The 13828-nt window shown below is 43.7% G+C and overlaps 1 protein-coding gene across 1 annotated transcript in view; it reads right to left on the minus strand.

The window, feature by feature from the left end:
- LOC111345144 (receptor-type tyrosine-protein phosphatase S) overlaps nucleotides 1-13828 on the minus strand; it is a 37138-nt gene that overhangs the window by 19680 nt on the left and 3630 nt on the right. Inside the window, exons 3-12 of the mRNA XM_088740408.1 lie at nucleotides 12826-13140; nucleotides 12352-12458; nucleotides 11636-11819; nucleotides 10791-11081; nucleotides 10033-10329; nucleotides 8772-9062; nucleotides 3142-3435; nucleotides 2125-2415; nucleotides 1227-1520; nucleotides 433-621 (exon numbers count right to left, since the gene is read on the minus strand). Coding sequence (XP_088596534.1) covers nucleotides 433-621; nucleotides 1227-1520; nucleotides 2125-2415; nucleotides 3142-3435; nucleotides 8772-9062; nucleotides 10033-10329; nucleotides 10791-11081; nucleotides 11636-11819; nucleotides 12352-12458; nucleotides 12826-13140 — 2553 coding nt within the window. The remainder of the gene's footprint in view (nucleotides 1-432; nucleotides 622-1226; nucleotides 1521-2124; nucleotides 2416-3141; nucleotides 3436-8771; nucleotides 9063-10032; nucleotides 10330-10790; nucleotides 11082-11635; nucleotides 11820-12351; nucleotides 12459-12825; nucleotides 13141-13828) is intronic.

The following is a 13828-nucleotide window of genomic DNA, read 5'->3' on the forward strand; positions in this document are numbered from 1 at the left end:
ACTAAACGGCAATAAATTCTAAGAGCTACATACAGCAGTAAGCATATCACCAAAGCGAATATCGATATCCCACCAAAAAAAACCCGTCTTCGGAATCCCTTTAAACTATTCGTGTATAGGGAACGGGGTAAAATATGAGGTGAAAGGGGATAGTAAGGAAGTACGTGTACGCGACCAATGACGACAAGGAAAAAAGGTTGATAGAAAAATGTTATTTGTGGGTGACGCTTATCAAGTTCGACATCACAAGATTTTTGGAACATCAGTTGTTGGAGACAACCAAGCTATAAAACATTGACACAACGTCACAGAACGTCTTCAACTAAACCACACACTTGTTTTTAATTGACTGCATAGGCTGCTTTGCCTCTCCTATGCTAAGGTAAACCATCCTGGAGGCTTAAAGGAAACTGAAAAATTAATCTGACTTACTCAGGTTTCTAATCTCCAACCGGCTTTCAGCAGCACTTAAATTCTTGCAACTTTCATTTTGCTCCCCTACGTATCGCCAGCACAACCGAAAAGCTGTGAGTATTCCATTCTTTTCTATTGGTGATCTCCAGGTTAACACTAAGGAGTTGGTGTTATTGGTCACATTACCTATGACTGGTTCGCCGGGCACTGCAACGACAAATAGGCCATTCATAGTAAACAGTCCTCCAGCCCCCACACAAGAAATTTGTTACGAACCGCGTTGCTACACTAATGGAATTACGAGGTTATGTCTCCTGTCTCCAATGACAAAACGCAAGACAGCCATTTTGAAAATCAGCTGACGCGAGGTGACTATGACCAGATATGATGCAATCCTTGACCAATCAGAGCGTGTGCATCTCTATAATCACTGGAGCAATAATACTAAACCGAAATAAAATCATAACTAAGAAGAAAGTACGACGCAAAGCATCTGAGCCTGCAATCTTTTCCCAATGGTACAATTTCATTGCACTAGTAAGAACCGGTTCTCAGCAAACAAGCATTATTCGTATCAAGAAAAGTGGCTCAACTTTGATAACAATAGGCTTTGTTAGAAATTGAGGCCAGACTGTCCAAAATGGCGCCCTGTTCAAAATGGCGCCCTGTCCAGAATCGTATAGCATTGCGATTGGCACTCACGGGACGGATCCATAAAACCCGCGAGATGGAGATATCGCAATTAGCGGTCTGCCTCTACCCAACCCATTCTAGTGTTCTGATTACTACGTTAAAAAAAATATCACACTTACAGTCTTCGAATGTCTTATTTTTTGTATCATTTACACTCGGGGGACCTGCACCAATGTCGTTCACGGCTTGGACAGTGAAGTAATACTCGGTAAACTTTCTCAAATGTGTAATAAGCGTCTGTGTAGTGTTGTCAGTGGTGTTGATAGATGACTCCACGCCAAGAGACGTGTATCTGACAATATAATAGGTAATGACTCCATTTCGATCCAGTTCATTTGGTGGCTTCCACTTCACGAGAATTGACGTTGATGATTCGGCGAAGGCCGTGACATTCAGAGGAGAGCCAGAGGGCGCTAGAGAGAGGGTGAAAAATAGAAACATATTTCGTTACTTGTTGGGAGTAAATTCAATGGTAACTTAGCATGCCTGTCTCAGTTGCGTCCCGATCAGCAGAGGCAGATCCAGAAAAAAGGTCTGCTCGAGTCACGCAACGCTTTTACTGTCAGCGCCCGTTACATGATGGAACCATTTTTGCTTCAAATTCGAAATGTAGATTGTATCGATAATTTCGGCTACTACTTTTCTGGTCTTCTGATAGATTTCAAATTAACTTAGAAGATATCTACACTTCAAAATCATTTTTTTATTACACATCATTCCTCAAACAGCTAAAAAGCAGACCGTGAAAGTGTAATTGTTGCCGTTTACCGTTTGCAAGAACGACGTAGCAAAGGAAGTCGGGAAGAGAAGCTAAAAGAGGAGCTGTCCCCCTCCCCTTCCCACCCCACCCCCCCCCCAACTCAACTAATATCATGTCAAAAACAAGATAAAAGAAACTTTACCCCGGAAGCCCATAGGAACTTCCATCACCGGCCCTGTTTTAAAGCCCCTCGATTAGGGTACGTTGATTCATTCCCTTTATCATCGAATGAGCCCTTAAAGATCTCATCTATTTACCTGCAGGATGAGTGGTGTCTGTGGCATTTGTCCCTGCGCTACTCCAGGAATACCTAACATTATGTGCCTGTACCATGAAGGTGTATAGCACATACTCGTGGAGCCCGCTCACGACACGTTCCAAAAGAGGCCCTTCGTAGGCCACACGCTTGGAACCAGCTCCCTCGCTAGTCCGCCAGAAGAACAACCTGTAGAAGATAACACCATTTGGGTGCAGTGGTTCCTCCCAGGTCACCTTGATGGCGGTAGAGTTCACTGTTTTGGCGACAACATTTACTGGAGGCGAAGGTCCTACGAGAAATCAAATCGTAGGGTCACTAACAACTTTGAATTTCCCGCTAAGAGGAGTACAATATCCACATTTTTAGAGTTCAATGTTGAAAGACAGGTATGCTCTGTCCATGATGTCAAGTAGAAAAATTGACCTTGGTAATCACTTTATTATAGTTATTATACTGAATTTGTTTTCATTAAGCAATTTTCAACAAAGTGTCGAAAGTAATCAGGATTACTTTAGCCTTGCCTTACTGTGCTCTGTGATTGGTTGATAAAACTGACGCCACCGTCTCAACCAATCAAATACAAAACGTCAACGCGCGACTAAGTCAGTCGCGTTTTTCAGCGCTTCAAACAGGTTGCCTTTCCTAACTTTGACTTCTGATCGGCTTCTTGCGATATTTTCCCGCGCTTCAAACAATTCGCCTTTCCTAACTCTGACTTCTGATTGGCCTCTTGCCATATTTTCCTTCCTTCTGATTGGCCGTCGTGACTTCTTCGGTTTAGGTTATATTACACTCAGTAAAGTAGAAATGCGCTCGATTGTTGTGATCATTCAAATGTTCATATATTTTTTCGTTTCTTCTCTTGTTTGTCGATTCGTTCGTTCGCTAGCTTCCGTGGAAAAAACAGAACATTGGTTAATTATAGCGTGAGACACATCTTTGGTTTTAGAGCAGAGGTTACTCCGAAAAAATAGTCATAAACAAAGTTAATTCAGTTCATCCTTCCTCAACTTACTGTCTTCAAAAGTTGTGTTGGAAACTTCTTCACTCCCCGGCCCGTCACCAATAACATTAACTGCGCTAACTGCAAACCAGTACTTCGTGAAACTGGTTAGGTTTTTTACTTCAACGCTGGTTTTGTTATTAGCTGTGTCAAGATTGTTTAATTGGCCTGATTGCGTTCGATATGCCACAACATAACGGAGAATAATTCCGTTCTGCTCTTTGGGAAGAGGCGGGCTCCACGTGACTTGTATAGACGTTGATGAAAGGGTCCAGGCTTGGACGTTTTTCGGAGGACCTGAAGGCTCTGAAATTGAATCAAAGTTTCAAACGAATCACATCACATTTCAGTGTACAGTTTGCATAGTTCAGAGTATCTCACTAAAGTACATGCCAAAATTTTAGTTAAGTTGAGTTTGATAAATACAAAGTTAATCAAAGACATACATCGCAAAGTTTTTTCGTCCATGCGCGCATAAAAACCGTATATGCACGTCTGACTACCCTGCGTCTGAGCGTATGAGATGCGTCGCGGAGTTAACGCATACGTGAGCGGAACTGTAGACCGTCTTACTCTTCGAGTACTCTCGGTACTGTAGACCGCCTCACTCTTCGAGTACTCTCGCTACTGTAGACCGCCTTACTCTTCAAGTGCTCTCGGTACTGTAGACCGCCTTACTCTTCGAGTACTCTCGGTACTGTAGACCGCCTTACTCTTCGAGTACTCTCGGTACTGTAGACCGCCTTACTCTTCGAGTGCTCTCGGTACTGTAGACCGCCTTACTCTTCGAGTACTCTCGGTACTGTAGACCGCCTTACTCTTCGTGTACTCTCGGAACTGTAGACCGTCTTACTCTTCGAGTACTCTCGGTACTGTAGACCGTCTTACTCTTCGAGTACTCTCGGTACTGTAGACCGTCTTACTCTTCGAGTGCTCTCGGTACTGTAGACCGCCTTAGTCCTCGAGTGCTCTCGGTACTGTAGACCGCCTTACTCTTCGAGTACTCTCGGTACTGTAGACCGTCTTACTCTTCGAGTGCTCTCGGTATTGTACACCGCCTTACTCCTCGAGTACTCTCGGTACTGTAGACCGTCTTACTCTTCGAGTACTCTCGGTACTGTAGACCGTCTTACTCTTCGAGTGCTCTCGGTACTGTAGACCGTCTTACTCCTCGAGTACTCTCGGTACTGTAGACCGCCTTACTCCTCGAGTACTCTCGGTACTGTAGACCGTCTTACTCTTCGAGTACTCTCGGTACTGTAGACCGTCTTACTCTTCGAGTACTCTCGGTACTGTAGACCGTCTTACTCTTCGAGTACTCTCGGTACTGTAGACCGTCTTACTCTTCGACTACTCTCGGTACTGTAGACCGCCTTACTCCTCGAGTACTCTCAGTACTGTAGACCGCCTTACTCCTCGAGTACTCTCGGTACTGTAGACCGTCTTACTCTTCGAGTACTCTCGGTACTGTAGACCGTCTTACTCTTCGAGTACTCTCGGTACTGTAGACCGCCTTACTCCTCGAGTACTCTCGGTACTGTAGACCGCCTTACTCCTCGAGTACTCTCGGTACTGTAGACCGCCTTACTTTTCGAGTACTCTCGGTACTGTAGACCGTCTTACTCTTCGAGTACTCTCGGTACTGTAGACCGCCTTACTCCTCGAGTACTCTCGGTACTGTAGACCGCCTTACTTTTCGAGTACTCTCGGTACTGTAGACCGCCTTACTCTTCGAGTGCTCTCGGTACTGTAGACCGCCTTACTCTTCGAGTACTCTCGGTACCGTAGACCGCCTTACTTTTCGAGTACTCTCGGTACTGTAGACCGCCTTACTCTTCGAGTGCTCTCGGTACTGTAGACCGCCTTACTCTTCGAGTACTCTCGGTACTGTAGACCGCCTTACTCTTCGTGTACTCTCGGAACTGTAGACCGCCTTACTCTTCGAGTACTCTCGGTACTGTAGACCGCCTTACTCTTCGTGTACTCTCGGTACTGTAGACCGCCTTACTCTTCGAGTACTCTCGGTACTGTAGACCGTCTTACTCTTCAAGTGCTCTCGGTACTGTAGACCGCCTTAGTCCTCGAGTGCTCTCGATACTGTACACCGCCTTACTCTTCGAGTACTCTCGGTACTGTAGACCGTCTTACTCTTCGAGTGCTCTCGGTATTGTAGACCGCCTTACTCCTCGAGTACTCTCGGTACTGTAGACCGTCTTACTCTTCGAGTACTCTCGGTACTGTAGACCGTCTTACTCTTCGAGTGCTCTCGGTACTGTAGACCGTCTTACTCCTCGAGTACTCTCGGTACTGTAGACCGCCTTACTCCTCGAGTACTCTCGGTACTGTAGACCGCCTTACTCCTCGAGTACTCTCGGTACTGTAGACCGTCTTACTCTTCGAGTACTCTCGGTACTGTAGACCGTCTTACTCTTCGAGTCCTCTCGGTACTGTAGACCGTCTTACTCTTCGTGTACTCTCGGTACTGTAGACCGTCTTACTCTTCGAGTACTCTCGGTACTGTAAACCGCCTTACTCCTCGAGTACTCTCGGTACTGTAGACCGTCTTACTCTTCGAGTACTCTCGGTACTGTAGACCGTCTTACTCTTCGAGTACTCTCGGTACTGTAGACCGCCTTACTCCTCGAGTACTCTCGGTACCGTAGACCGCCTTACTCTTCGAGTACTCTCGGTACTGTAGACCGTCTTACTCTTCGAGTACTCTCGGTACTGTAGACCGCCTTACTCCTCGAGTACTCTCGGTACTGTAGACCGCCTTACTCCTCGAGTACTCTCGGTACTGTAGACCGTCTTACTCTTCGAGTACTCTCGGTACTGTAGACCGCCTTACTCCTCGAGTGCTCTCGGTACTGTAGACCGCCTTACTCCTCGAGTACTCTCGGTACTGTAGACCGCCTTACTTTTCGAGTACTCTCGGTACTGTAGACCGTCTTACTCTTCGAGTACTCTCGGTACTGTAGACCGCCTTACTCCTCGAGTACTCTCGGTACTGTAGACCGCCTTACTCCTCGAGTACTCTCGGTACTGTAGACCGCCTTACTCCTCGAGTACTCTCGGTACTGTAGACCGTCTTACTCTTCGAGTACTCTCGGTACTGTAGACCGTCTTACTCTTCGAGTAATCTCGGTACTGTAGACCGTCTTACTCTTCGAGTACTCTCGGTACTGTAGACCGCCTTACTCCTCGAGTACTCTCGGTACTGTAGACCGCCTTACTCCTCGAGTACTCTCGGTACTGTAGACCGTCTTACTCTTCGAGTGCTCTCGGTACTGTAGACCGTCTTACTCTTCGAGTGCTCTCGGTACTGTAGACCGTCTTACTCTTCGAGTACTCTCGGTACTGTAGACCGTCTTACTCTTCGAGTACTCTCGGTACTGTAGACCGTCTTACTCTTCGAGTGCTCTCGGTACTGTAGACCGCCTTACTCCTCGAGTACTCTCGGTACTGTAGACCGCCTTACTCTTCGAGTACTCTCGGTACTGTAGACCGTCTTACTCTTAGAGTACTCTCGGTACTGTAGACCGCCTTACTCTTCGAGTGCGAGTGCTCTCGGTACTGTAGACCGCCTTACTCCTCGAGTACTCTCGGTACTGTAGACCGTCTTACTCTTCGAGTGCTCTCGGTACTGTAGACCGCCTTACTCCTCGAGTACTCTCGGTACTGTAGACCGCCTTACTCCTCGAGTACTCTCGGTACTGTAGACCGTCTTACTCTTCGAGTACTCTCGGTACTGTAGACCGTCTTACTCTTCGAGTACTCTCGGTACTGTAGACCGTCTTACTCTTCGTGTACTCTCGGTACTGTAGACCGTCTTACTCTTCGAGTACTCTCGGTACTGTAGACCGCCTTACTCCTCGAGTACTCTCGGTACTGTAGACCGTCTTACTCTTCGTGTACTCTCGGTACTGTAGACCGTCTTACTCTTCGAGTACTCTCGGTACTGTAGACCGCCTTACTCCTCGAGTACTCTCGGTACTGTAGACCGTCTTACTCTTCGAGTACTCTCGGTACTGTAGACCGTCTTACTCTTCGAGTACTCTCGGTACTGTAGACCGTCTTACTCTTCGAGTACTCTCGGTACTGTAGACCGTCTTACTCTTCGAGTAATCTCGGTACTGTAGACCGTCTTACTCTTCGAGTACTCTCGGTACTGTAGACCGCCTTACTCCTCGAGTACTCTCGGTACTGTAGACCGCCTTACTCCTCGAGTACTCTCAGTACTGTAGACCGTCTTACTCTTCGAGTGCTCTCGGTACTGTAGACCGTCTTACTCTTCGAGTACTCTCGGTACTGTAGACCGTCTTACTCTTCGAGTACTCTCGGTACTGTAGACCGTCTTACTCTTCGAGTGCTCTCGGTACTGTAGACCGCCTTACTCCTCGAGTACTCTCGGTACTGTAGACCGCCTTACTCTTCGAGTACTCTCGGTACTGTAGACCGTCTTACTCTTCGAGTACTCTCGGTACTGTAGACCGCCTTACTCTTCGAGTGCGAGTGCTCTCGGTACTGTAGACCGCCTTACTCCTCGAGTACTCTCGGTACTGTAGACCGTCTTACTCTTCGAGTGCTCTCGGTACTGTAGACCGCCTTACTCCTCGAGTACTCTCGGTACTGTAGACCGCCTTACTCCTCGAGTACTCTCGGTACTGTAGACCGCCTTACTCCTCGAGTACTCTCGGTACTGTAGACCGTCTTACTCTTCGAGTGCTCTCGGTACTGTAGACCGCCTTACTCCTCGAGTACTCTCGGTACTGTAGACCGTCTTACTCTCCGAGTAACAGACAGAATGAATTATAGGATCAGACAGACACGCCGACCGGAAGGCAGGCAGGTGGACATGAAAAACGCATTTAAAAAACCAGCTGCTGCAGCATGCCGCGAGGGGGTCAGATGGGACTGCCCACTGACGTCTTTACCAACGGAGAAAAAACGTCTGCCAAGATCAGACAAACCAGGGACACAAACAGACAGACTGAACCTTATTACAAGTGAAGAACTGGCTGACAGACCAACCCACCAACAGACTTAGACTGGAACCAAGCTAACTAACCGACTGGCCTACTGTATTTCTGTTTGTCTTCCTAACTGCCTAACTGACTGATTGACTGACTATCCTACAAACAATCTGGTCCAAGACTATGAACCTTCCGTAGAACACTAACGAGCGCAGGTGGATTCCGAAAACTTGCGAGACCTTTATGGTAGTTTTACACCAGGATAGGAAGGAGAACTGGTAACGAGCAACTAAACTTCACACCTCCCTAAGGATCCCTGTAAGTATCTGAGCAACTACACACCCACCCCTCCCCTAACCCAACATTAACCCTAAACTGTTCTTAGTTGATTGTTGTTAGGTTAAAGGAGGAATAGGTGCGCATTTGCTCAGATAAGGACTTCTTAAGTACCAGTGGCGGATTTAAGGAAGGGGCCCAGGGGGCCCAGGACCCACCCTTATTTTGAGTTAAAAAAATAAACGCAGAGAGGAGGAAAACCAGCAGGTGTACACACATACACAAAATCGCCCCCCCTCCCCTTCCCTCTTAGGTCAAGGTCTGGATCCGCCACCGCGTACTGTATTGTATGCTTAAAATGAACCAATGTTCTCAAGCAAAATAAGTACTTACCCGAAGGACGAGTACTTTCCACGGCCACTATTGGTTTGCTTGTCCACTTGTTCCTGATATTGAACGATGCAACTGTAAATGCGTAGTTAACAAACTCTTCTAAGCCAGCCACTATGTACATAGTGTCATTTCTTTCGTACACCAGGCGATTTTCCTCTTCGCTCTCCCCGCTGAGACGAACATAGAGCTTGTAATTTATTTTTCCATTTGGATTCAAAGCTTCGACCCAAGTAACTCTGATTGCTGTTGAGTTCACGCTCCTTGCTGTGACATTTCTTGGAGGTGAGGGTTCTGGAATTGATTTAATCGCATCACAATAAATAAGAAGCCAATCCAAACAGATCAAGACGTCAAGTTGTAAATTTTCGCCTAGAATTTTCGAATGGGTTGTTTGAAATCCTTGTCAATATTTCCCGTCCTTCTCTATTTTCTTCCTATTTTTCCTATTCCTATTTTCTTCCTATTCTCTATTTTCTTTTATTTCTTTACTGGCGTTCTCCACTCTCATTGGAACTTACTGCTTTCAAAAATCATTGAAATACGTTCGAGAATCTTTCGACAACACAATCTATAAAAAACCCCCAATCACTTCCCCAAAACTAATTTGAACTCGCCTTTAACATTTTTACATATAAAAAGTTGTTGAAATCCAAACTTCATCCAAAATTTATCCAATACTACAACCTTTATGTTGATAATTACTTAAGACTGAACTCACTATGATCACTCTCGTTATGATTCTTATGCCAAAGTGTGTCCCTATACCGCAACAATATTGACTGGCACATGACAATGTTGCTAACTTAACTCTACTATTTAACCCCAAAGAGTGACTAGCATCTAAATTCTCCAGACAACATCACAGCTAAATCAACCATTGAGGTCATGATTTAAAAGGAAATCACCGACGAAAGAAGCTCTTGACTGTTGTAAAAACTCTCCTTGTATGTACCGTAGTAAATGTATGAAGAACAGTTTGGGGTTGTTTATACTAGTGTCAGGGTGTAAAGAGTACATGGAGAACGTCAGATAATAAGCTCGACACAAAAGGGCAATCGGCTACCCTGTTTCACGTTTCCTTGTGCCATATTCTTTAATCTCGATGCCCGATCATTGAGACCGAACTCCCGATATTCGATCTTCGGTGTTCGTTAGTGGATTTTCCAACCTCGAGTACGAAAAGAAAAAATTCGAAAATTTACCCGACTTTTAGCCCTGAAAATTACGTTTTTATACATTATACTCAGTAAAAGAACCTTACCTGCTTCCATGGTTATGTTTAAGGTAACCTTACTAAAAGGACCAACCCCTACGTCTGTAACAGCCTGCACTTTATATCTGTAAACTGTGTAAGGCCGTAGTTTAGTGAACGCAAATCTCGTTGCGTTGGTCATTGTGCTTACATTCCGTGCTTCTCCAAGAGAGATGCTTGTCATTTGAATGTTATAACTTATAATTTTCCCGTTTTGTTCTTCTTCTTTTGGAGGGAGCCATGAAAGAATGATGGACGAAGAGGAGTTGGTTTCTGCTTGCACGTCACGCGGGGGACCCGAAGGAGCTGAAAACAAGATTTGTAATGAGATACTTAATAAATATTCACCACTTTCACTGACACTGAGGTGAATGATTATTTCACTATATACCACACAGATACCAAAATCTTAGTTTAATTATTTCAATGTACCGAAAAATGGTCAGAAATTAAAATCTTGAAGAGGGATTTTGTCTCATCGGCTCTTCGTGGGTGAATAGTAGCTGCTATTGACTTCTCAACTAGCCAATCAGCACACGCAAAAAAACACTATTCACTTGTGTGGTATATAACAATTTCATTTATAATGTTACTGATAATGTAACATATTTAATATCCTCACAAATGTGTGGCAATTAAAGATCAATTGATGAGTGGATTGAAGTAAGTTCAACTAAAATCTGCTATACTCCACAAAAGGAAACAAAAACAAAAACAGTAAACAATCTAAAAATAAAGTGTCATCAGATCTTTACCACTAAACTTACCAGCCTGGTCTGTAGTTTCCATGGCAGATAACCCAGAACTTGACAAATTGTACTTCACATTGTATGCAGTCACAGTGAAAGTGTACTGTGTGTATGGCTTCAGATTGGAGAGTATAAACTGTGTGTGATTCCCACCATACACAAACTTAGCCAATGAACTGGGCTCTGTTGTCTCCTTAAATGAAAGCCTATATCCTATTTTTCCATTTGGCTTCTTTGGGTCTTTCCAAGAAACAAGGATTGCAGTTGAATTAAGAGTCTTGGTTGAGAGATTCTGAGGTGATGAAGGCTCTGGAAGAATAATAGAAATATGAGAAAAATTACCCTTTATTTTATACTCAAAAAAAATTATCTTGTTCCTGAATTCTCAACACCCACTCAACATTTCAGCTTGTATATCAATACACCACTCACACTCATAAACAACAGATTGCACCCTTGTTCATGTGATTTGCTGTATCCTTAAAAAATCAACAGTATTTCAGCATAGTCTGTACTCTTATCAACTGTCAATAAAAGTGTCAATAAAAACTGTCAATAAAAACTGTCAATAAAACTATTCACTGTCAATAAAAGTACAGATCATGCTAAATCAATGTGGATGTTTATAACAGAATATTGACAATAAAAAAAAAACAGTACGTGACAAGTTGCGTGACACATTGCATGACACGTTAATGTGAGAAGCATCATATGTACTCTAATTGACAAAGGCAAATTGGTCAATCAGACTGCATAATTACTGCCAATTGTGGTAAAAATATACAATGTATGTGACCTACATTTTTGACCCCCTGAAGGAGAAATTCCCCCCCATGTCCTAACTACTTTAATTTTTCACTCACCCCCTTCATATGTTTGTTTCATAACAGTGACACGTCTTCCTTCTCCTTTACTTGTGAATGCACTGATATTGATGACATAAAATGTAAACGGATTCAGAGGAGACAGCGTCACCCTAACACTTTTGCTCGGGCCAACAATTTGAGTGATTGACTTCCCTGAGAAATCCCTTTCAGAATACTTTATCTTGAGGAAAACAAAAGAAAGATGGTTAATTTTGAGCTCTGAATGTGGAGTAAGAGAGATTTCATTTATTTGTCAAAAAAGGAGACAAAGCAAAAAAAAACTGAAGGGCTTTCACCCCACACCATTGAATCTTGCATAACCAAAAAGCTTAGGTCAAAATTATTATCAATCCAACCTACACTAGCTCAGAACCTCTAGGAAAAGATTGCTGTAATGTGTTAATGAAGTCAAAATGAAACTAAAACATAATCTAAAGACAAGCATTTTGAGCGTTGGTGAGCATATTAAATGTGGTATGTGTTGGGATATATCTTCCCTCTCCATCTCTTATGTTTTGTCAGTGTAAGGGCAGCAGATTTTCCTATATCTATTTCACCCATAATAACACTCAGTACAATTGTAGAGGCTTAAAACTGCCATTGTTTTCCAGTTGAAGAAATGGTTAAAAGCATTTCATATACTCTTTGACTTCCAAGAACAAACATGTACATGTAGACTGCAGTGAATGATTATAGATTAAATCAAGCCACACCTGATATTTCAGAAGCACACCATTCTTTTCTGCTGGTTCACTCCAATTCAGATATATTGCAGTGGAATTCAGAACCCTTGCCACAACCTGGCGTGGCTGACTTGGAACTAAACAAACAAACAGACAAATCATCAATAATTTTCAAATAACAACATTTGACCATATAAATGTATCACTGGTCGAGATGTCCAGCTTTCAGACCTGGTAAGGTCATTGTTTTGTGTTCTTGGGAAAAACACTTTTCTCTCCTAGTGCCTCTCTCTCCACCCAGGGGTATCCATGCATACCAGTGAATTGTCAGGGAAGTCCTAAAAAATGCTGGGGGGGGTAATCTTGCAGTGAACTAGCATCCTAGCCAGGGGGGAGTAGTAACACTCCTAGTTGCATGATGTTGAGGAAACTAGTGCAAGCTCCAGTTCAATGGGCCACTTCAGTTGAGAAGAGATAGCAGTCATTCATGTACAGTAACTTTACCTGCTTCATCAGTCACCACCAATGTGCTCTCTGAGCTGTAATTGCTTCTTCCAAACTGGCTCCTTGCCACTACTCTAAAAATGTACTTTGTATAAGGTTTGAGGAGCAGAATGACAGCTTGTGTCTGATTTACAACACAAGCACCTTGCACCAAAGAATGGTTACAAGTTGGTTGCTTCCAAGACAAAAGTTCCTCACTGAATTCAACTGAATAGTTGGTAGCAATAGGCTGATTTGAAGTCGTGTTCCACTTGACAAGTACACTTGTAGCTGATAACACAGTGGTGTCCCGAATGATTGGAGGATCTAGTGCACCTGGCAGAAGGAGAGTTTATCATAGATCAAGCAAAGTACAGTGTAATAACTGTAAATTAATTTAACAGAATCAAGTTTTCATGCTAGAAGAACTGAGAGAAAGAAGTGAAAGTAAGGAGGCAAGATCTGGCTGCAGGGTGGATAACAGTATTTCCTACATTAATCTTCATCTGGTGCATTACAAAGTATGTTTTGTTCACACTCTTCCACTAGATAGCAGTTTATCCATTGGGTAGCATGATCTGCCCTTTGAACATCTGGCTCCTGAATTATTTTGCTTTAAATTAAAACATGGCATAAGTGATGACCCAATTTATCATCAAGGTGAAATGAAGCAGTTTTTTTACCTCCATCAACAAACCTATTGCCAAACAAAAGCATTATTGACCAAATCGATGTATAGCGTCTAATTTGAATTGCCATTGTTCTGGACTTACTAGCCTCTCACGCATGTGACAATCCTTTTGTGTTTTCCATGTGAAGACGAGGCTAGTAAGTCTAAAACAATGGTAATTCAAATTGGACGCCATATTTCGATTCGGTCAATGGCCAACTAAATTATGAAAAATAGAATAAAATCCTTTTACACTTCATTAGAAATTACAAGGCTGTGCTCTAAGGAAAATTGAATGGAGCCCAGTGCTTTGAAACCGTGAAATCTAGGGTGCCCAGCCTATGCTTTGTATGA

The sequence above is a fragment of the Stylophora pistillata genome, chromosome 12 (assembly GCF_964205215.1).
Source record: "Stylophora pistillata chromosome 12, jaStyPist1.2, whole genome shotgun sequence".
Classification (NCBI taxonomy): domain Eukaryota; kingdom Metazoa; phylum Cnidaria; class Anthozoa; order Scleractinia; family Pocilloporidae; genus Stylophora; species Stylophora pistillata.